Raw genomic sequence first — 25,496 nt, 5'->3', positions numbered from 1 at the left:
TATTTTAATGTTTTATTTCTTCCTGCTCACAAATTGATAAACAGTATTTATATAAGAATGTAGTAGGACTGAGTTTTAGCATTTCATCTATTTATCAGCAAAGTATTACATAAGATCCACCAGTTTTATTTCATCACACACATACTGGATGACGGTACTTTTTTTAATTCTCAGAGTCCTTTTGTATGAGCAAAGAGGCAACTATTCCCTCTCTCTCTCTCTAAAGAACCAAAAAAATTTCTCCTATACAGAAAAGTGGAGCCAGAACAGGGAGCCATTGCTCTTCCATTTCTACCTACCGGTACAAGTCAAAAGGGGAATCTATTACACGTGTGGATAAGACAGTCCATATACTTATAGGAATTAAATCATTAAACTTATTTAAATATTAATTAAACTTGTATAGCTGCCCATCCCACTGAGCGGCAAATAACAATCAAATAAAAACAATAAATAAAAACAAAATATACAATATAAACATCCTTAATAATAAATATCATAAAAGTGAAAGATACAAACAAGAGAGGGAGGATAAAAATGGCCATCTCAACAATGGAGCCATCTGAACAAGTCTTTGGTTGCCTGGGAGTCCCAGGTCTGACAATGCGGTCAAGACTTGAGGATTTTTCAGAATATCAAAAGCGATGGCGCTAATATAATTTGGGGGGAGGAAAATGTTCCATAAGGTGTATGCCATGATAGAGAAGGCATGTCTCCCGGGACCCACCAAAGGAAGTCCCCCCCCCAGCTGTTGGTACCCACAACATGCCTATCTGCCAGATCTAGTGGGCTGGGCTGATATAATTGGGGAAGATAGTCCCTCAAATAACCTGCCCCATGCCATATAGGCTTTTAAAAATTAAAACCAGCATGTTGAATTAGACCCAAGGGCAAGCAGTGCAGCTTAGAGTAGTGGTGTAACATGCACTGCTCTAGGAATACACATAACTGCCCACATTCTGTACCAGCTAAAACTTCCCGATACTGTTCAAGAGCAGCACCATGTAAAGCACATTGCAGTAGACCATCTGGAGGTGACCAAGGCATGTGACTGTAAGTCAATCCAGGAACAGACACTACTGGCATACAAGGCAAAGCTGTGCAAAAACCTTCCTAACCACGACTGCCTACTTCTTGAGCAGGAGTCATGCATTTAGGAGGATCCTCAGAGTGCCCACTGGATGTCTCTGCATACTGAAATCCCATTCAGCACCAAAAATGGCAAAATCCTAGAGCCACAGGCCAAAGCCATTTGGTCTTACCAGAGTTTAGCTGAAGTCTCTTGTTCTCCATCTAGATTCTCACAGCCTCCAGTCACCAGGATGAGACATTCACAGCATTGCTTAAACACCCAGGGTGAAAATATATGACTGGGTATCATCAGTATGCTGATGATTATCAGCCCATGGTGGCAGATGAGCTCACCCAGCAGCCTCATGTAGATGTTATAAAGGAGAGGAGAAAACACCAAACCCTATGGCACCTCACATAGTAGGGGCTGAGAACGAGACTTGTCCTCCACTATCAACAGCAACTGGAATTAGCCCTGAAAGATGCAGCATAACACCATGCTGCCCACTCTTAATCCTCTGAGCCGATCAAGAAGACTACCATGATTGATGGTTTTGAAAGCTGAGAGGTTATGAAGGGCAAAGATGGAATGCACTACCCTCGGCCCACCCACGCCAAAGTACATCCCAAAGTGCAACCAATGCTGTTTCTGTCCCATACCTGGGTCTGAATCCTAACTAAAAATGATCCAGACAATCTGTTTCCTCCAAGGCCCTCTGAAACTGTGGTATAACAAACTTCTCTACTACCTTCCCAAGCAAGGGAGTGAGATATTGGATGAAAATTATCCAATAAAGTGGGTTACAGCACTTTATTGATCTTGAGCAGGGGGCAGACCACAGTCTCTTTATAAGATAAAGGAACAACCCATCTCTTTCTCAAAAAAAAATAAATTCAGAATCTATTCCAGGGAAGGCAAATCCTACAAAACCATAAATTTGAGGAACTCCAGAAATGGAGTCAAGGAGCTCGGGTAGGGAGGTTCCTAAGAAGCAGGGAGGTTGGTAAAATAGCAACAGTCCCAACTGATCCCTAGAGCCCAACTTAATAAGCAGGGTCGCACGACTGGGGACATATGGGGCAGGGCCACTTCATAAATATCTGTGTATATTCTTTTGCCAAAACATCTATCTCACCAGATACATAGAAAATCATGTCTTCTCTTAACTGAATAACTATTCTTTTTTTTTCTTTTTGAAACTAAAGAAAAAATAAAACCTTATATAAAATTCAATATCATGCAACTCTCCACCACCAGCTTTAACTTAATGCCCATAAATTGCAATCTACTGTTTCCAACTGGAATCTTGAAAGTATTCAATCATTGTCCTCCTCAACATTAGATAATGAAACGAAGTCATATATATCACAAGTTATCAGTTATCAGTTACCGGTATCTCAAGTTATCTCTTATTTTAAGCTATTTAACTGCACCAATATTCTTGATCTCAGAGAAATAAAAATAACACTTTAAAAAAAATCCCCAATGCAGATAGTATCAAAGGTGAAAGACACAAATTAAGCAACTTGCAGAATAGAAGAACAAAGATTTTTTCCCCCACAATAAGCATCATGACAAAGTGGTAAAACAATGAGGATTAAACATTTTGGTTTTAGCTCATGAATTTTAATAAGTCATACCGATATGATTTTTTCATCTTTTTGAAACATAAAGATTGTCATTGGGAATCCAAAATAATAATACGAAAATTCTATCACCCACCATATCTTTCAATTATGATCTTCCTACAATGATTAAGAAAGCAATCTGAACGTCCACTTTTATTTTTTATAATCAAATTTCACTTACCTAAGGAAAAGTGCCTTTAAGAAGGCCCCATTTCAAAAGGTATTAAATAAAATGGCCCATTCTGGAGCACTGCCTCTAACTCTGCTAACCTTAGATTAGACAGTGTCTTATAAAAAATATTGGTATCCTGAATGGTTTCGCAAAATAAACTGAAGCTGAAAGAAAATTTACTGCACATGAGCCTTTCTATTCCTGTTAGGAGGAGGATGATCATATTCTGTGCCAGCTAAAAATTCCAGCCCAATTTCAAGGACCATTTCTTTAGCATAAATGACTTCAGATGGTAATAATGATTAGATTTTATCCCACCTTTTTATATGTAATTAAAGGAGGCAAACTTGTATACTATTCCTTCCTCCTATTTTCCCTACAACAGCAAAACTGTGAGGTTGAGAGTGAGCAGGTGGCCTTAAGTCATCTAGCAGGCTTTCAAACCTAAAAAAAGACTAAAGCTCAGTCTCCTGGTTTCTAGGCCACCGCCTTACTAAAATGATTCTCAATACATGACTACTACAGCATAATCATTCAGATCAGTGGTTCTCAACCTGTGGGTCAGGACCCCATTTGGGGTCGATCGACCATTTCACGGGGGTTGCCAAGCAAGGCTGTCCGCCATTTTTTTTGTCCGCCATTTTTTTCCCCTTTTCCAGCGGGTGCCTTACCTCCCTTGGGCTGGGTCAGCTGGTGGTCGGCCTGCTCCGTCTCTGCCGCTTGCCAGCTACGCCTCGGCCGGCGCAGGGGGCGGAACCACACATGCGCGGTGCTCCCGGGCAGGGAAAGTCCTCGACTTACGACCGGTTGGGTAGTCCTCGACTTACGACCGGTTTAGTCCTTGACTTACGACCGGTTTAGTCCTCGACGTACGATCGGTTGGGGTCGCAGCATTAAAAAGGTTGAGAACCACTGATTCAGATGATCATTATGCTATTACTGTACACTCATGAACTATAATGGCTCCTTTAGGGGGAAAAAATGTTCAGAGCCACAATCCCAATATTCCAGGCATGTTTCCTAAAGTGACCGGTCTCTGAATAAAGCTTTCAATCCTTCAAAACGTACTATAAGATTTACATCAATGAAATATGCTGAGATTTTTTTTTGAGCCCACAAACTTACTAAGGTATCAGAATGTTCTGATTGCATACATTTTTACTGGTACATATTTTGGCATTCTTAAGTTTTAGTATATCACTGCCAGTTAGCAATTTCTTTTTCTCAAATGTTAGCTGCTGAAACTGAGTGAAACAAGATACTTTATGAAGCCTATTTTTTCCACTGCTGTCATTTCTTTTTTAAGAGCCCAAATAGAATACACTAACCTCCGCTGACGTGCACCTCATAAAGTGAATATTTTGGAGATGATAACATTCGCATATCTGGCCGGAATTTTTCAGCAAGTGTTTCTATCACATCCTGAGTTGTGGCAGTGCTAGACACACGGATACACTTTGTTGCAAAATTTCCCGCTGCTTTGTCTTGAAAATAAAACCTCATAACTCCATGGAATTCCAGATCCTGCAATGAAATAAACAAAGTTCATTTGATTCATTTTGATTAAAATAAGCTTAAATGTGATTGTTTAGACCAATTAACTGCATTACACTAAGTAGAAAAAGTATATTAATACAGGGAATATTCTACTTGTACTATATGTATAAGAATATTAAACTGGAAAACTTTGACATGAAATGGGTAAGTTTCAGATCAGTATAACAGGCGGAGGATAAACTAAAACTTCTCAAAGACTATCACAGTGGTGGCGAACCTATGGCACGAGTGCCAGAGGCGGCACTCTGAGCCCTCTCTGTGGGCACGCATGCCGTCACCTCAGCCCCGCCTCCACCCGCAGCCCCCTCCTCACCAGCAGTCCCCCCGGAGGAGAGTCACCCCCGGGTGCAGCCCGCACAGAGCAGCACAGCCAAGCACATGGCAGGTGGGCAGCAGATGCTGCGGCGAGCCGTGGATGGCCCTGAGGGCGGGTGGGGTGAGGGCGGAGCAGGGCAGGGGTGGGCAGGCGGAGCGGGGGTGGGCCAGGGGCATGGCGGTTTTGGGCACTCGGTCTCTAAAAGGTTCACCATCACTGGACTATCATGTTTTAAATTTCAGTGTTTTTCATGGAAAGATTATTTAGATCTTTGAAGAACCAGTGGACATATAAATTATATAATACTAAACTGGCAAAGATTACTACTTTGACAGACTGTATTTTGAGAACATCTCCAGACACACACATTTTGCCATGTTTCCTAATGCTTTCCAATTGTAGTGGTACTATAAAAAATTCTTTGCTCAAAATAGAAGTTGAAAAGTTAAATTTGAGAACTGTATCTTAAACATCAAAAAACCAGGAATCATAAGCTATTGTTGTTTTTAGCCTTGTATATTTTTTCAAGAAATTTCTTTGTATTCATTTCCAGTGAGATCAATGTTTTAATTAGTGCTGATCACAGAAAGTTAGTGCATTTGGTCAGGTTAACTAATCATCCTAAAAGATGCATGACTCCCATAAGACACAAGTACACAACCACTTAACAAAATGGGTGTTGGTGGAAACCTGGTGAACTAATTTGGATATGGAAAAGTGAGGAACAGGACCTGTTCCCAAATGCCTTGTTCCTAACTCTCATGAAGAAAAAATGCACTGTGAATGACACCGTTGTTCCTGTTGAGGTTATGGAAAATTGGAAAAGTTGAGACTCTGCTCAAGGCTCAATGGGCCAGAGCTTTTATTCTCTGTGTTACTTTGTAAAGTTGAACATATATAATTCAGATTTCTCAAAATTAATACTTAGAATGTATTAATTTTAGCAAAATCACAGCAATACTATTTTAACAGCCTTACAAAATTGTTTTCAGTTTTTATAATTGCTTAATTTAAGCAGTCAAATTGCTTGACAATTTAAATTCTGACAGAACATAATTCATATATGTGGACCAAATAGACTTTTTGTTGTGATAACATGTTATAACTAAGAGACTTTGATAATTTAATTCTGCCTAAGCAGTTAAGTAGCATAAAAGCAACCATGAACAAATCTCAAGACTTTACTAGATAGGGTTCATAACTACTATCTATTTACTAGATAAGGGTACATAACTATCTACTCTATTTCAAACCTACGGTATTAGAAAAACATAACATGATGAATAAACTATTTTAATCAATAATATTAACCAAATATTCAAGTATGTAAACGGTGTTCATCAAATAATTCTTTGGCTTTTCCATGTTAATATAACCAAAGTGTTTTTTATTATGAGGGGCAATCAGTTTTTAAAGCAATTATGTGGAATCTCAGGATTGCAACCAGGAGCACTGCAATAACCCTAAGGTAATTTCATGATATATTTCAAAAGATACCCAATCAATTATATCAGAGTATTTTAACTAAATGCAGTATTTAGGCTGACAATGTAAAATAACATATCTATTGACTGCAATTCGATGTGCACATAAATAATTTCATTCTCTACTTCTCCCAGCAGATGCTAAGTTTGGCAAGTATTAACTATAGCAACAAATGCAACATAAAAAGGCTTCAACAAATGTAACATAAACTGCAGTTGCATCACATTCAATATTTTTAAGAACATTATGAATAGTTTTACTAAACAATGCAACAACAAATAGAAGTTTTAAAACATTTTCTTCACCAAATGAAATGTTACTAGAGCTTTGAAGGCATTCTACATGAAAAAAAGCAGAAGTGTTAGCAAAAACATCATAACAATTAGACTGACAAAAAGTGGAAAGGTTACTGGTTAATACAAACAAGCCCTCAACAATCTTCCCTGCCATCAATAGCATTGTGACTGCTGTAGCTGCAAACAGAGAACATAGAAAAAATGCAGAAGCAACTTGATACTTTCCAGTAGCACTTATCAAATTGAAATGCTCATGAAGGTACATTACATTGGTATTTTATTTTCGTATCCTAACATTTGGGGTTAATAATCAGCTCAAAAGTAAGATGGATCTGTTGTCAAGTACAATCCAATTTATTAAAGAGCCTGTGCCCAGAAAGGAAAAAAACCCCTCAACAATAGATTCTTGAATTAAACAATCTCTGAAGAAGGCTAGAAAACAAGTATGGTATGTTAAAAAAAATTCTGTTAACTGCTCATCCCAATTCATTCCTCAATGTTCTATCACTAAGTACATTCAATTTGCATTCTCCTCTCACCTTGGTCACCCAGAATTGCTCCCAAATCAGGCAAGATTTCCACTTACACCCCCTCAGCCAGCAAAAAAGACAGTCACGTGGCCCATCTCTATGTACTTTGCAACTATTTATCAAAAATCACTCCAAAGATATATCAAGTACACAGAAACATATTTCCTATTTCTTTTCTAGCAGAAGCAGCAAAAAGCTGAAAGAGGTGAAGCAAATGGAAGGGTTAGCTATGCTGGAAAGGGAAGAGAAAGGGAAACAATAAAAGAAAAGCGATATAAGTTCAATTTAGGTATTAGGAGATGCTTAAAATCCACAAGCCATCAACTCCCCTCAACTGACAGTTAATTTTCAATGGTCTGCAGACATTTTCACTTCCTTCCTATTATGTGTTTTTAATAGCAGCATCTCCTCAGCCAATATAAGACAATCCCCCTTTCCCTTAATTCACAAGTAATTATGAGGATGGAGGAGTGAGAGCTTGTTGCGTTTAGCTAGGATTAGTATCTGGGTGAATGTACTTAGCATAGGTTCCTTAGCAGTCAAAGCTCCATGAAAAATAAACATGCTGAAATGCAGCAAAAGTAAAACTAGATTTTCAGACACACTTACAAACTAAAAAAATAAATTCAAAGACAATGTGAAGTTAACTATGATAATAATCCCATGTCACTCTTAGCAGTGAAATGGCACCAGTAAAACTATTGTATGAACTACCATTTTAGGGAAATACAAAGTTTTCCCTATTATTTTGTTTTGCTAAATCATAAAATTTCAAGTTTGTGATATTTACCTTCAAAAGTAATTTTACAGAGTTTTCTGAATAACAGTTACAGTTTAATAAAACTGTAACTTTATTGTATTAATATAGAAATAGCTTTCCTGCTTAAAAAAAAGCTGTTGTTTTAATTCTGCAGTTTTTACATAGGCATAGCCACTTCTCCAGTGATTCTAGCAGATAAACTGTAAGCACATTTAAAAGAAGTTAATGCATAGATTCTTCATTGAACTAATTTCTTTCATATTATAATTTTTTAAAATACATTGACAATAATCTGCAAGTATTTTTTTAAAAAGATTTAAGATTAAATCCTCCACATCCAAAATATTTTGGAATCAAATAATTAAAGTAGGAATATACATCTATATCTTATTATTTATCTCTTTACATTTTCCTCATTTTTCTATGAGCACACTGAAAAAAATGAATGCTATATTTCTTCATGATTTTTAAGTTGGGAACACATGAAAATGGTAAAATAACCCTTAAAGAAGTTTAACAAAACCATAATTTCCAAAGAGCCTCCTCCTAAATTGAAAATTATGCTGTTGCTCACATATATGATACTTTTCCACTAATTTTAGTCACAACCCTCCTCACCCCCTCAAACAAATATTAAATGCTGCCTGCGTTTAAATACTAAAATATTCCCAGCCTCTAATTTAAAGCATCCATTTTTAACACATAATCACACATACTTCTGTAATCTTAAAAAGTATCTCTTTAATCATTCTAGATTATCCAGTATAACATCACATTAATAGAGGGGCACACCTTTCTGCAGTAAATAAGAAAATATTTAATGGCAGCCCTAAATCTTGAATAGATCAATATTAATATCTGCTCGCATATTTATGTTCCCTTGAATACTCTATTGTTCTTCAGAACCATCTGTAAGTGAGGCATATGGAGAGTCCTTGGTAAAGGGACAACTGATCCCAAATAAAATTTATGTAACCTGTCAGCAGTACTAAAATTAAGGAGTTACTTATTTCTGCCCCCCCTAAATAGGATTATAGCATAAAGCCCTACTTATTTTCAAAGGAAAAGATCAATTGTTTATGCACTTAGCTTTAATTTCAACTAGACAACCCATTACCCTTTGGGTCATTTTTTCAGAAATATTGCCTTACCAGACTGCTTGCTATCTTCAACAATGACAGAGCTTCTAATGTATTGCTTTCAGTGAAAAAGCCTGTTCAGAAGTGTCTGGCTGAACTAGCACAAACATAAGCACAGAAATATTTTATGACATTTTATATTATGTCGTAAACTGTTTTATGGCAATTTTATGTCATAAAATGTTTAATTAAAATTTGCAAAATTTCAATTCTAGCTAGTCATGTGTCCCAGATTTTGGACACATTCTGTAGATTAGGCCATTTGAGGTCCCTTGGTTCAAAAGGTTCTAACCAAGTTGTACTGTTTTACCCAATTAAACATTACAAGAAAGAAGAGTTTTAATAAATACAGTGGATAGATATACATAACGAATAACAGTGTATTAATGAAGTATCTCTTTTCAGTAATATCTCTGTATCATCCTAAGTCATCAGGATCAGCCTAGAGCAGTGATGGTGAACCTTTTAGAGACCGAGTGCCCAAACTGCAACCCAAAACCCACTTATGCATCGTCGAGTGCCGGGTGGGTGTGGCCCATGAGCTGGGTGTGGCCAATTGGATGGGCGTGGCTGCAGTGGTAATGGCAGACTGGGTGGGACTAAAAAGTTCAATCAATCAATTCCAACTTTGCAAGATCTTTTTTTTCCCCGTGAGAACTTGAAATTGACTGATTGAACCGTTGTTGGTTTTTTGCACATGACGGCAGAGGCCTAAAGCGAAAAGGTTTTATAAAACCCAGCTGAAGGCCTAGGACTGGGGCGACGGCGCACATGCCCACAGAGAGGGCTCTGAGTGCCGCCTCTGGCACCCGTGCCATAGGTTCGCCACCACTGGCCTAGAGAAATGAAGGTAAGCTAAATGAAGAACAATGACTAAGCTGAAACCCAGTAAATTAGAGACACTGTGAATGGCTGAGTCTTTCATTCAATAATTAGGAAAGTAATTAGGGAAGGAAGGATGTACAATGCTTTGCATTGAAAGAGGAGGGAGATCTCTGAAGCTCATGTTTAGTTCCTTAAATATCAAATGCATCTTTTTTCCAGTGCCAGAAGTTGCAGTATAATCCTGGGAAAAATCTCACTTGGCTTAAAGAACTGCTGATAATATACCTTTTGCCTTCAAATTTGAAGCTCTACACAAGTACGGAGGGAATATACTTTTGATATATTTATCTGATAAAACCAGATCAAATCTGTTAGTATTTATAGACTAGGTGTAGGAAATCTACAATGCTTAGGTCCTGTTTAGAACCCTACCACCCTATTTTTCATGCACCTCCCACCAAATTTCTGTACGGTGACATGAGGGAGACCATTCTTGGTACACATGGCCAGGTAAGAGAATGCTCTCCCTGTTGAATTACTGCTGATTTTCATTTGATACTACCTAGTGTTCCACATCACATAATTTCCAAGATGTGTATGTCTTTAGAAATTTTAACCCTTATTGTAATTAAGTGGAAATTGGGGTTTAAAATGGATGTAAACCCAATGTAAGGTTTTTTTTTCAAAAAGAAAGATCAGGATATAAATGCTATAATTAGAATTGGAAAAGTTGATCCCACGGTCTTCCATTGGTTTCATTTGAATACTATGTATAAAACGCATACACTACTTATCAATTCCATTGATGGAAGCAAATCAGATGCAGAAATATTAGAAGAGATTATTTGTTAAACAATTATTTTATGAATAACTCTAGTAGTAATAGCTTTATAATTCTAATGGCATACTGAAGAACTACCAATGAAGTGGCAATCCTGAAGAACAATTTGATAGGACATTTATAACAGGAAAAAAAACTTCTGCTGCCAAATAAATATGAATTTATTCCAAAGGTTTTCTATGATTCCTCTTTTCCAAATAATTTTATTAAGAATAATTCATGTAAATAATATATCAATACAAACTATAAAAAATGCAAATAAAAAATACAAAAGGGGGAGGTGAAAGAGGAAAAGAAAGAAAAAAGGAAAAGAAAAAGAAAACAGAAGTAACTTCTTTCTTCATCCCAGCAGGTAAAAACAATTTTAATAGTTTATCACAATCTCTAAATAAAACATAATCCCTCTTCTCCTCATAGCTCATCTCTTAGGTACGGAAAACAAAATCAAAATGCTGCATCAGTCAATCTTTATCAGCAAAATCCAGTGAAGATAGGTTTTCTGTGTGCCTAATAGCTTTAAATAATATGGATTCTAGCCCATAATACAATTAACATTCACTATTTAATATCAAATGTATGCCAACTGATTTCAATGGAATTAAATTAGAAATAAACAATTTTGTGTCCATGGGCTTGAAATACAAATACTATTCCTGGCACCTAACCAATTCCAATGTAGTGCACCTACTAGACTAGGGGAAAAGAAAAATGAAGAAATGTAGCAAGCACTGTGTATGCTCTGGTAAAAGAGTGTTTTGAAGCTGGACTTGTCCATCACAAAAGTCCTACATGTCCATCAAATATTAGGCATTTTGTGAGGATACTCACAAGATGCCCTCAAAATTCCAGTAGTACAACTAATTGAGATTCTTTCTTGTAGATCTAACTTCACAATTATTTATCATTTGAGGAACTGTCTCACAAAATGTTCAGATACAGTAATTAGATGTTATGATAGCAATAATGTTTACTCACATATTCAATAGACAAAGCATATTAACTATGATGATGTCACATTCTGAGTTGGAGGGCAATAGAGACTATTTTTTAAATGTTGCCTACCTGTATAAAGACATATGAATCCCATCTAATTTCACATGTGATCCCCACACATTTTGACCTCTAATCCTATCCACTGCTGAAATATTTTTCCATAATACATTGCATATTTTGGCAAGAAAACTTTTTTTGTTTGATAATGTAAGATGGATTAATGGTAAAGTATCCAAAGTTCAGAAATTATGTTTATACTAGACTGTATTTTGAAAAATTAATTATCATTCATATCATGAATAGCTGTAGTGGAAAATAATATTCAACATTTATAAAACAATGTTTATATATTTTAATTCAAAAATATTTATTTTGCTTATTCATTTAATATATATAGTCAATTCATTTAATATATATAGTCAATTTCCTTATGCAGTTAACTGATATTTGTCTTTTTGTAAATTGCAGTTTCAACTAAAACTTCAGATTGGAAAAGAATATTACTATGTTCAATTAAATAAAAATTCACAATAATATTTCAAAAGCCCTGTCAATATATTTATGATATACAGAATTTGCTTATTTTATTCTTTTTCCAAACTCCCATAAAATAACTTAATGAGATTTCTTGGCAAATGATTTGGCACAGTTCAAAGTTTTCACACTGAAAGTTCAGAACAAAACAATGCCATATATCTGTTCTTTCTGCCCCCCTCCCCTGGCTATTTTACATATAACTTCTTTCAATCAACTCTTGTATATAATGTGAGAGTCATAAACTACCAATTAAACCTTAAGATTGTCAGTCTGCATCAGTCCACAATTACATTTCAAATATGTTCTTTTAAATAGATTGCGAGTAATATCAGTAATAATGTGGCGGCATCATTAGTGCCCCCACAATTATTAAAAATGCTGCCAATATGTTCTTGACTGATAACTTATTAATACAAGAGAATTAACAACTTATTTCTGTACATATTAACAACTGCAGTTTTTAATTAATCATACAGTTTTAAATAGTAGAAACAAGTATCAAAAAGGTATGAGACAATGGATATTTTGGTCTGTTGAGAGTCTTTAAGGAATCTTTATCCGTATAGCTATGTGCATCAGTCCTAAGTCATTAAGCACTAGAGTCCTTAATGAGGAAACATACCTCAGCCCTAACACAACGTCAACCAAATACATTTCTCACCAAAAGCTTCACTTGGATATAGTTTGAGTTTGCCAGGAGACGAGGAGGAAACAGTTTAAAATACAAAGAGCTTCACTAAATAACAGTGGAGATAAGAAACACAATTATAGTTCCTCCTATTTTCTGTCAGTCATGTTGCCCTTTCTTACTTTTTCTAACGGTCAGCTTTGTTGTTGCCTAATGAAAACTGAAAAGGACGTTGGCTTTCTATCCAACCCACAATAGCAAGCTGAAAGTATTTTTTTCCAATATATATCTAGCTGCCAACATATCTCTTGTGCTACTGCTGAGTGTCTGCTACAGTGTTTCCCCGAAAATAAGACCGGGTCTTGTCTTTTTTTTTTTGGCCTCCCAAAAAGGCACCAGGTCTTACTTTTGGGGGATGTCTTACTCCCCTCCGGCACTGACAAACCCACCCAGCAGGCCTACTTCTTCTTGGATGAAGGAGCAGCTTCATGCTGCAGCTGCATTCCAGCCTGCATTTTACAATCAAGCCTTTCTGGAAGGCCTCTGCAGACAAGTACCGAGCTATGGATTCAATCCATAGCTCAGTCCTCAGCTGCAGATCTCTTGAAAAACCGAGCTATGGATTGAATCCATAGCTCGATTCTCAGCTGCAGTGGCCTTCTTCGAAAGGCCTCTGACTGCGAAATGCAGGCCTGGCTGCAGAAGACGCCGCAGAAGAAGTGGGCCAACGAGGAGAGGCCTGGCTGCAAGGTAAGTGGGTGTGGGGCGCATGGGGCAGATCCACACACCCCACCCTAGCTTGATTTTTAGGTGTGCCTCGCCCCAAACCTAGGGCTTATTTTTGGGGTAGGGCTTATATTAGGCCCACACCCAAAAATCAAACTAGGGCTTATTTTCAAGGTAGGCCATACTTTCGGGGCAGCAGGGTACTTAGCAATAGCACTTAAACTTATATACCGCTCCATAGTGCTTTACAGCACTCTCTGAGCAATTTACAACATTAGCATATTGCCCCCAAAAATCTGGTTCCTCATTTTACTGACCTCGGAAGTCAACGTTGAGCCAGTCAGGATCGAACTCCTGGCAGTGAGCAGAGTTTGCCTGCAATATTGCATTCTAATCACTGTGTCACCACACAGTAGTTAGAATGCAATATATAAATGGATATCGAATTCCTGTCCTTGACTACCTAAATCACAGAAAATGTTAGTCAGCTATGAGGGTTATCTAATGCTAAAATGCTGCTTAATTTGATTAGCTAACAAGGTTGCAGTTAGAAAGCAAGCCCTCTCTTGCTGAAAACTTTCTGAAAGAGAACTTCATTTTATCTTGATCTCCTACCCTTGGCCTGTTTGGGGAAGTGAACAGGTGCAGACTGGCCATGAAAGCCAACCGGGTGACCTTGGGTTAGTCAGTTTGGTCTAATGGTTAAGGCACTAGGATAGAAAGCGGAAGACTGTGAGTTCAAGTTCCACCTTAGTCATGAAAACCAGCCTGATGACCTTGAGTCAGTCACTCTCACTCAGCCCAACTCACCTCCCAGGCTTGTTGTGGAGAAAACTGCCTTGAATTATTTGTAAGCATACTTAAAAAAAGGCAGGATACAAATAAATAAATATTTAAAAAATAAATACGACTGAAAATGAAGTATGTGTAAAATTCTGCTGATGGCAGAAAAAAAATCCCAAATTAGCATAGCTATGTATGAGGGAGTACAAGCAATTCCAACTCCTTATCAAAGAGTAGATAGTAAAGGTCTGCCATATGATTCTCTGCAACCTCTCAGCGCTAGGGAAAGGGGCACTGATATGTCAGTGCTCTACCTTTCTGCGTGCAACAGCAGTAGCTGGTTCATGAGAAGAAAACAGTGTTTGAAAAAAACCAGTTCCCCAAAGTATACAATTGATAGGACAAACAGTAAAAGGGAATAGGTTTCAACTATAATTACTGACTGTGAGCCTCCATATTAAGTGGAACTAGAATCTGATATATGCAACACGAATAGAATAGAATAGAATAGAATAGAATAGAATAGAATAGAATAGAATAGAATAGAATAGAATAGAATAGAACAGAACAGAATAGAATAGAGCTGGAAGGGACCTTGGAGGTCTTCTAATCCAGCCCGCTGCTCAAGCAGGAGAACCTATACCATTTCAGACAAGTGACTGTCCAGTCTCTTCTTAAAAACCTCCAGTGATGGAGCGCCCACAATTTCTGAAGGCAAGCTATTCCACTGGTTAATTGTCCTGACTATTAGGAAATTTCTCTTTAATTCCAGGTTGCTTCTCTCATCAGTTTCCAACCATTGTTTCTTGTACTGCCCTCTGGTACTTTGGAGAATAGTTTGACACTCTCTTCTTTGTGGCAGCCCCTCAAATACTGGAATAGTGCTATCATGTCGCCCCTGTCCTTGGCTGCGCTGCTCCAGGCAGGCCGTGCCTGGGTGACTCTCCTCTGGGGGGGGCTGCTGGTGTAGAGGGGACTGCGTGGGGAGGCAGGGCTGGGGCAACGGCACGTGTGCCCACAGAGAGAGCTCCGAGTGCCACCTCTGGCACTCGTGCCATAGGTTCGCCACCACTGATATAGGTGGTACTCAATAGCAGTAACTGTCAGAGGGATCTTGGAGTCCTAGTGGACAATCACTTAAATATGAGCCAACAGTGTGCTGCAGTTGCCAAAAAAGCCAACACAATTCTAGGCTGCATTAACAGAGTGATAGAATCAAGATCATGTGAGGTGTTAATACCAGTGCCTTGGTAAGGCCACACTTGGAATTCTGCATCCAGTTTTGGTCACACAATGTAAAGATGTTGAGACTCCAGAAAGAGTGCAGAAAAGAGCAACAAAGATGATCAGGGGACTGGAAACTAAAACATATAAAGAATGGTTGCTGGAATTGTGTATGTCCAGTTTAATGAAAAGGAGTAGGAGTGACATGATAGTATATTCCAGTATCTCAGGGGTTGCCACAAAGAAGAGGGAGTCAAGCTATTCTCCAAAACACCTGAGGGCAGGACAAGAAGTAATGGATGGAAACTAATCAAGGAGAGAAGCAATCTAGAACTAAGAAGAAATTTCCTGACAGTTAGAACAATTAATCAGTGGAACAACTTGCCTCCAGAAGTTTGAATGCTCAAACACTAGAGGTTTTAAGAAGAGACTGGATAACCAGTTGTCTGAAATGGTATAGGGTTTCCTGCCTGAGCAGGGGGTTGGACTAGAAGACCTCTAAGGTCCCTTCCAACTCTGTTATTCTATTATTCTAAAGAACAAAATCTGGAATACTTGAAAATCTCTATGTGAAATATAAAAGCTTGACTTTTGCTTTTTGTAAAATTAGTAATTCATCATCATTCAGTACTGTATTTAATTGTGAAGCCCTTTTGAAAAGAGTTTGCAAATTTTGTTCCTTAAGGAAGCACTATGCTATGTCACTAATAGTACAACACTGGGAGTAGGTAACAGTCAATAGCAACCCACATATTGTTGACCTACAATGGTGACCAATCCAACAAATATAACTAAAATGCTGGTAGTAGCAGTTCAGCAACATTCAGAATGCCACACATTGTCTATACTGTACTATGCTTTTCACAACATACATTCATTGTAATAAATAAAAATGCTGGAGGATGAAGGTCAAGGGAATAAGACAGAACTGCTGGGGGAGGAGAAAGATTAGGTAAAGGCAAAATATGCCACAGAGAGCCTCTGCTTTAGAGTCCTCATTAGGTGTGACATATTGCAAGGAATTCAGAAGCATACATTCTTTGCCAGGGCTTCTATCCTGTGGGACTACAAGTAGTCTTCAAATTACAACCATTCATTTAGTGACCATTCAAAGTTACAACAGCAATGAAAAAAGTGATTATTGACCATTTTTCACACTTACAATCATTGCAGCACCCTAATGGTCAGGTGATCAACATTCGGATGCTTGTCAACTGGCTCATATTTATGATGGTGGCAGCAAAGTCAATGGGGGAGCCAGATTCACTTAACAACCATGTTACAAACTTAACTAAAGCGATTCACTTAACAATGGTGGCAAGAAAGGTCATAAAATGGTGTAAAATTTACTTAACAACTGTCTCAGTAAGAAATTTTTTGGCTCAATTGTAGTTGTAAGTCAAGGACTACCTGTAGTTACCTGAGAAATAAAATCCCCATTCTTACTGTTAATATTCAGAAAAGTTACTAAAAGTACAGTACTTGGGATATATGAGGGCTGCTTCTTTTATTTTGTTAACTGTTACTATTGTTATCAATTATCTATGGGTGTGGGGTGTGTGTATTGTTCAAGAGTATTGTTGTCAATAAGGGCATATTGCTTACATGCACTTTAATTGGTATGAAAGCACTTATAATAAATAAATAAAAGTGTAAGATCCAGGAACATAATTTATGCATGGATGAATTAAATGCTGAGGTACAAACAGAAATGAAGTCATGAAGTCTGTGCAAGATAGAGAACAGGAAATAACTTAGTTACCATGACAATACAGGTGTTTCTCCACTTTCATGTTAAAGAAAGCAAGTTCAGCACTGCTTAAGTTTAAGGAAATTCCATTAGATAAAATGTTGAAATGGTTCTATGTTGCTAAGTGAATTCTTTTAAAAATACAAGCATCCAAAGAATGGTGGCCAGTGTATAGACGTAATCACACATCATATTAATCTAACATATCCGCTGCATTAGGTAAGCATTTGGCAATACAAATGTACAAGGTGACTTGTACAGAAGAATTAAAAGCATTGTTCTATTCTACAAAAGCAAACTGAAATCAAATTGCACAAATATTGGAGTTTCAGGGAAAAGGCAGCCAAGAAACCTAAAGAACTATCCTGTTTACTAAAATCCATTGTTAAATATTACTTGTAATAAGAACTTAAGTTCTCCAAAGACTGCACCCTTGCCTGTAATATTTCCTCAGATAATGACAATTTATGTACCTGTGCCAAATTTAACTTGAAAAATGCATTTTGAGCAGGCATTATCACAATAAAATTTTAACTGCTAATCTAAAACAGTTTTCAGTTTGTAACCTGTCATATGAGGAAAAAATACAAACATAATCGACCTGTATTTAAAATAAACTAACAAGTGTTTTACTCCAAAACAACCAGATTCAGTTGTCTATATGCTTACTTAAAAGTCTTTATAGAGAGATAAATTTAAATACTAAACAGACTGCATAGATGGATACACAAAAATATTTTCTTTCTTGAAGCTGACCTATTTATTAAAAAATAATTCTAACATATTAGATATTATCAGAACGCTTCCATTAACAACTGAAGACCAACTACAGTCAAATGCAAATTTCATTTGTTATCTTGGGAACAGGCATGTGACAAATCTCTACTCAATAAGCAGGCATCATAGTTCTGTTTTGTCCAGGGAAAAAACAGCTTTTAAAATTCTTGACTCATCATCTCTCATATCAGACTTGTACACACTCACAACTAGTTAAAAATATAACAGCACCAACAATTAGGTGTGGCTTTAAGATTGTTTTTAAAGTTTTTCTTTTTAAATAGAGTTTTAATAAACTTTTATCCATTGAGCTTTCCAATAAAATATGTTTTCAATATTTTGAAAGAACCTCTTAAAATTAACTTTAAAAATGCAGTATATTTAAACAAAGTCTATGTTTTGTTGAAGTATATATATTAGGGATAGTATTTTGAACATATTGTTTTCAATGTTTATCTCCTCACACAAGTAATCAGTGTAGAAATCAATTGAGTTGTCAAAATTTATTTTAAAAATAAATGTACTCATGAAACTCTTCAGCAGGAGCTGACCTTGGATACTTTCACAAAACCAGTTCTTATTTCTCGCATACTGAATTATTTCCTTGATAATATTTTTAAGTGTCTAAAAGATCCTGATATACTTCCTACCGATCCTAATCTGAGATTTCTAAAACGGAATAAAAATCCTGTTGTGTGCACTTTCTTACATCATGCTTCTATGGAAATTAGAGTACAGTACATAAAAAGGGGTGGTAATATTGGGGATCAGCCAGGTAATACAGTCCTCAACTTACAACAGTTTGTTTAGTGACTGCTCAGTTACAATGCACCGAAAAAAGTGACTTATGACCGTTTTTCACGCTTACCACCATTGCAGCATCCCCATAGTCACATGATTAAAATTCAGACATTTGGCAACTGACTCATATTTAGGATGGTTGCAGTGTCCTGGGGTCACATGATCCTCTTTTGCAACCTTCTGACAAGCAAAATACATGGGGAAGCCTTAACAACTGTGTCACTAACTTAACAACTGCAGTGATTCACTTAACAACTGTAGCAAGAAATGTTGTAAAATGGGGCAAGAGTCACTTAACAAATGTCTGACTTAGCCACAGAAATGTTGGGCTCAACTGTGGTTATAGGTCGAGGACTACCTGTATTGGAAAAAAGTGCCGGGGAGGGAGTCAGGAAGTGCTAGTTGGGGAATCACTGAAAGGAAACACAAGGTTGATCCGGGGACAAGGCCTGTAACAAGAACGGCAATGCCTCCAAAGCGAAGGAAGGAAAAAACCGGGGGGGGGGGGGAATGGGGGGCGGGGTGCGTGGAGAATCACGACCACGGGGCCAGTGGAGGAAGTGGTAAAGCCAGGGCACCGAGCCCTTCTCTTACAACACGAAACCCCTTCTTCGCCGGGTGGAAACGACTACGACTGGCAATTTTGCAGGCATTAATTAAAGACGTGGAGTCAGGTAGAAGTCGATTCATTGCCTCCCGAGAACGACCGAGACCCCCCCCCCCCAGAGGCAAGGTCACTTTTTAATCCAAAAGGCAATTCTAGGCTAAATCCAGACCTCCCCTCCACCCCAACGCGCCGGCACACTGTGTAGGCGAAGGAAAGGGGGACCTCTTTCCCGGGAAGCCGCCGGGTCTCTCACCTCGGGAAGGGGCGGAGTTTCCCCTCGGCGAGGATGGAGGCGTCCGCAGGGCTTAAGATGGGGGGGAGTGTTGGGGCATGAGTGCATGTTGAAGGGGGGGGGCGGCGGCGGCGGGGGAAGCGGCCAGCAACAACAACACAACCTCTCCGCCTCCCGGGGCGGAAAAAAAGCGGGGAAGGGGGGGGGGACGTCAGGGAAAACAACCTTTCTCGTATTTTCTCACCTCAGTGGGGGGACTGATCTCAAACAGGTCCAGCCGGTTCGCGTTCCAGTGGTTAATGATATCGGCCAGCTTGCGCCGTTCCTCCTCGCGGCTACCTCCTCCTCCACCGCCACCACCACCACCGCCCGACATCCTTCTCGGCCGTCCTCCGGGTTTCTCGCAGCCACCGATACGATGGGAGGGCCCGTGACGGCCCGGGCACGGAGTTCCCGGTGAATATGTGTTTTTTTTTCCTGCCCCCCCCCAAAAAAGCCGGATGGCGGGGTATGTGTGTGTGTGTGTGTGTGGAGGAGGGCAGGCAGTAGGGCAGCCAGTCCTCTGGTGCCGCTCCTCGCCGAGCAAATCCTCCCTTCTTCTCGAAGCCCAGACTTTGCCCCTTGGCTTCAGCGCAGGCACCGAGCGGCTGTAGGTTCGGTGGCAGCGCTTCCTGTTCGGCAGCGTCTCTCCTTTGCCTCACGGAATAACAACGCCGCCGCCTCTCTCCCCGCCCCGGTTGTCTCCTTTCCTTCCTCCCCGCCTTTTCTCACAGAGAGAGAGAGACACCGTTTCGTGCGCGCGGCCGCTCCGCCGTTCTCTCACGAGCGCGTCACAAACGCCGCTCACCTCCTCTCCCCCTCCCCCCACTCGGTCCTTTGCGCGCGCACCTCCAGGCAAGCATCCGCGCGCCGATGTCAGGTCAAGAGCGGGCGAGGGCGCGCTGGGAAAGCAGCTGAACGCGTCTCGCTCCCACCTCTTTTCCCTCCCAAAGCGTCTGGCTGCGTGTCTATGTAAGAGGAGAAATTAGCACTTGAGGGCGTTGAGTTTGAATCCGCGTGGACAGGGAGAGTCGCGCGGTAGCCAGGCAAAGCTGCGGGAACAATGAAGGGAGGCGACTGGAAGGGGCTGGGTCTGCATGGAGGACGAGGTTTGCGGATAAGAAACACTGGGAGTTACGTTCGGGTTTATTTTGTTTTCAGTTGCTCAGTTTCAAAAACCCGAAAGGGCGGCTGCAAACAACCTGCGATGAGTCGCCGAAGAATAAAACACCCACAATGCGGAGAACAGGACGTGCTAGACCCGTGTTTATAAGTAGTCTTTTCACTGTGCTGGAACCTTGTTCGGAGTTGGGCAAGTCTCCATATCCTATTTCCATTTTTCTACCAAAAAAAAAAAAGTCTGGTTTGGAATAGACCATGGAATGAATTTTCTTGGCAACAATCCTCACTACACCTGTCCGATTAATCTGGTTGAATTTAGTGAGGTCTTTGCTGAATGCATGCTTTTAATGTCACAGGATTAAATTCCATTGAACTCGAATAGATCGGGGAACTTTTGACCGTCACTGATGTTACTTTTTTCTCTTGATCAAGCCTGTCCTTCCTAAAACAGCAGAAAGAATTTCAGAGAAAATATAAAAAATATCCTACATGAAAAAAATACGCAATTTTGGAATGAGATTATTATAAAGTGTAGTTCCTATTTCTGTAAAATGGGGGTAATACAACTTAACTTTATTACGTGAGTAAATGAGCTTGGTCTACACAGTGGAAAATACTCCAGATTTCCTAATATACATGGAATAATCTGATTGGGTATTTCAAGTTGATTAATTTCAAAAAGCTTACCGTGGAAAACAAAGATAGGCAGCAGGTGCCTTGGGCCAAAAAAACCCTGAATAAAGTTTTATGTTCACAGATGCACAAGCAATATAATATAAAAAGCAGCTGAGGGACAGACTTGTTTGAAGTTACATACATTCTTATCCATTAGGTACCTAAAAGATGAGGATGTATGTAAGCAAGATGATGTACATGCCCATCCTCTAGTCTAGGCAGGTTTGTAGAATGATTGTCACCTTAAAGAGTAAATGAGAGTAGAGAAACCTATTGTCACTTGTACACAATTTAATTATTTACATTTGTTTAGAGAGGATGGATTGAAAGTCCAAATGATTAAATTGCTTACTAGAGTAATCAGTTGGACCATCACTGCACAGATGGTATGTTTAAGTTAACTATGATCCTTTCTTAGAAGTATGACTTGGAATTCTGAGTTCCAGTCACTTCTGTCATTATTCTGAGCCTATATCTTTAAATACTCAGTAATTAAAGTCTGTTGATATAAAGGCAGGTTAACCAAATGCCAACTCATTCATTAATTTGATTATTTGATTGTTATCAAATTAATAAAATGGTTATACAAATATAGAAAAGTTAATGGATTTTTCTAAGCAAAAAAAAAAAACACTGGCCAAATGCCAGTAATGCTTGTATTTCCAAAGAGTTCCATCTGTGCACCAATTGTTCATCAATTAATAATGAATTTAATTCTATTTTATTGTGACTCGGAGAAATGTATATGTTTTTTCCAGTGTTCTACATTTTTTCCTGTGAATTTATGTTGCAATTATAAACTTTAAAATTACGTGTTCCGGGGTATGGAGATCTATAATGCATTGATATTGGAAAGCTTTAAAAATAATTTTTGAATAGTAAAACTGTCAAAAATTAACATTTTTTACTTTTTATCCTGAAAGCTTTTTACACACTCAGTGAAGTGCAAGGAATTCATTTATGGATGCACAGAATTTATTTCCATTTTCTTGATAATTGTCCTTTTGTCTTCTGTTAAGGTTGTGCTTCTGATAGTGACCCATTTCTTTCCCATAAAATAAATGCTAGGTCATTATCTTAAAAAGACTTTTCATAGATCCCCTCCTGTACTGGAGTGTAAAACTAGACAGATTTTTTTTTAATTGGGCAAAGTAGCTGCAAAGATCTGATACCAAGATGAAATCCAATAATTGAAAGAAACTGTGTTTGACAGGGTATCATAGAGACTACTTACCTATAACGTTGATAAGAGTCATAAATGGTTAAAAAAAATAACAGTGGCAAAGGTACCTCACCAGTGAATCTTCTACCTTCTTTCTCATCCAAATATATTTGAAGATGTTGGGGTTTTATTTAGTGGTATCAAAACAGGTAATATTCAGTATTGTTTTGACTGCATTGTTGCTTGATATGATTAAGTGTTTTCACTGTATTTTTAATCATATGTAAGGTACATCAAACTCCCTCTGACTCAAAGCTGAATAAATTGGTTCCACTGCAACCCTCCACATGAGTCAGGGCAGGGGAGAGTTTTGCCTGAGGGCTATGCATAAGAACTTGGCATGTGCCTTTGAAGAGGCCACAACAAGGTATTTACCATGTATTTTCACATACCCAGCCAGAATGAAAGAGTTCAAATGAATCACATTCATATAATAGCTAGATACCTACGCTGTTATCAGCATACGCTACTACTAGTTCCAGCTAAATGCTAGTGGTGTGCACCTTATCTTTGTATTTACCCTTGTTATGACTGTATTTTCTCTCAGATTCCTGGAAAGTAAGGAAAATCTAAGCTTAGAAATGACAACTTTGCACATGATGGCAATCAGAACAAGGAGAAAAAAGCAAGGCCTTACCACTTTAAATGCAGCAGAGAAAAGATTCTTATATTCACTATTGCTTGAAAGTCAAAAAGTCTATATTGATTTCCTCAAATCCCATAAGAGTTCCTTGTGATCTAATTAATTTCCTCTTTTCAATTGTACAGGAAAATTAAATGTTTGCTGAATACTACGAAGTAGTTAAAATTGTATTTGATCTGGGATGAGATTAGTCAGAAATCCTTTACCAATGAATGTATTCTAATTATATTTTAAACCTTTAGTAACAGTTCTGCAAATAAAGTCACTCTTAGAAACTGAGATGTTTATCACTTTGTCTCTTTTATTTTTCTTAAAATGAATGTTCAAATAATTAATAGGACATTGTCAAAGGAAGAGCATAGTTGTGCTTTATCTTTTAACCCTAGTTATGTACTTATACATTGACAGGAATTGAATGGTAATAGGAAATTATATTGATAGACATTAGCAGTATCTACAGTAATAGACTCTTGCAGCAATTTTGCCTATAATAAAATAATCTACTAGAGCTATGCTATCTTAAAAACACCTGTATTTGTTTCAGTGCTGAGGAAAGGGTTCTACAATAAAAGTAGAATTTCATAAAATGTATCTAGATTACCTCCCCCCAAAATGATGAAGTAACAATATTTATTGTTAAAATGAGCATGCTCCAACATACTGAAAAGCTCTAAGTTGATCAATTGTGATCAATCACAACCACTTAAAACCACCATTCCCTTCAGGTTTTTGGTGAGCAGTAGCTGGGGCGGGGGAGGGAGGGAGGGAGCTAGATAGCTTTTTGGAACAAAATGGTATATGGCAGAGGTGTCAAACTGCCGGCCCGCGGGCCAGTTTCGTCACACCAGAGCCACGCTCACCCCATTGCCGGCAATGGCAAGAAAGCTCTGATATGTTGCGCGACGTCACATGACGTCGTGAGTTTGACATGTCTGGTATATGGTATGGAGGATTCTAATAGATAAAATTACAGGGGGGGGGAGCCCTGATTTACTCACAGAGATGGTTGAATTTTCTTTGAACAATTGTGGTTTCTACAATAAAAACTCAGAGGAAGTGTTAATAACTGTGTTAGAAAGTTCAATTCAAATAATAGATGTATCTGAAATTATTAAAACCAATACAAACACAAGCCAAGGAGCTGTCATTATTATTTACACATGTATTTATTTAATCAATTATTCCAGTATGTTTTTAATAAACACTATTTTGCATAGGCCAGGTAAAATCATATTTAAAATACTGTTATCTTTAGCCAGAGGTATTGGATTTGTAGAATACAATATGTATTATTTTTTTCTCCTTGTTGAGAAAAATGTGATGGATTGATAATGGGTAAAATGATCTACTTTCTGGACCACTAACTGGTCCAAAATGTAGATTTTAAAAAATTCTAGCACCCAGGAACATATTTTCCGTGCCATTTAAGTCATGATGCAAATTTTTTGTCAGTCTAAATCAGACTAAATGTTGCAAGTGAGGAATGCTGATATGTAGAATTTTAGCTGACATCAAAATTTAGGTGTCTGGATCACTGAATTATAGGCCTTTAATACTATATTCTAAATCTACCTTTGCAAAACAAAACAGAAAAGAACAGAAACAACCATACCAGTTGTGAAACGGGTTTTTCTGGAATAAATTTAGCAGTATGCCTAAAATAGCTTACAAATTCTTAATTGCTTTGCTCAGTGCCAGTGTACTTAAGTCTGTGGTTCTTTCACATAATATATAATATAGGTAGTGATAGGATATCAGTTTGTTGATATTGGTGGCTTTACCGAATGCCAGCTATTCTTTTTTTCTTCTTTTCTTTCAGTAAATATAAATGTTACCCTCAAATTCTCCTTTTTCACCAGATTCTGAACTTTTTCTGATATATAGTAGTTTCTAGACCATTTTCTTACCCATATTTGGCAATACAATTTCCCCTCCTTTCATCTTTACCTTTTCCTATCATATGAGACAAAAATAGATCTCTGGGAGAATCCCTGAATGATTGGCACTGCTTTGGGAAATTACTTCTATATTACAAAGTAAGCCTAGCCCAGCAATAGAAGTTAATTTTATATAGTCTTTAAAAAAATAAGTTTTTACTTTAAGTAGGACTCCAAAT

At 38.1% G+C, this 25,496-nt stretch overlaps 1 protein-coding gene across 2 annotated transcripts in view; it reads right to left on the bottom strand.

The window, feature by feature from the left end:
• The window catches only part of AFDN (afadin, adherens junction formation factor), a 90,175-nt gene extending 70,136 nt beyond the window's left edge, over positions 1 to 20,039 (bottom strand). For both annotated transcript variants that reach the window (XM_029284563.1, XM_015818412.1), the window contains exons 1-2: positions 19,924 to 20,039; positions 4,201 to 4,396 (exon numbers count right to left, since the gene is read on the bottom strand). In XM_029284563.1, coding sequence (XP_029140396.1) covers positions 4,201 to 4,375 — 175 coding nt within the window. In that variant the 5' untranslated portion in view covers positions 4,376 to 4,396; positions 19,924 to 20,039. The remainder of the gene's footprint in view (positions 1 to 4,200; positions 4,397 to 19,923) is intronic.
• Between the last annotated feature and the right edge of the window lie 5,457 nt (positions 20,040 to 25,496).

Source organism: Protobothrops mucrosquamatus, unplaced genomic scaffold (assembly GCF_001527695.2).
Source record: "Protobothrops mucrosquamatus isolate PMUCROS unplaced genomic scaffold, P.Mucros_1.0 scaffold_135, whole genome shotgun sequence".
Classification (NCBI taxonomy): Eukaryota; Metazoa; Chordata; class Lepidosauria; order Squamata; family Viperidae; genus Protobothrops; species Protobothrops mucrosquamatus.
This window is presented reverse-complemented; position numbering and strand designations above follow the sequence as displayed.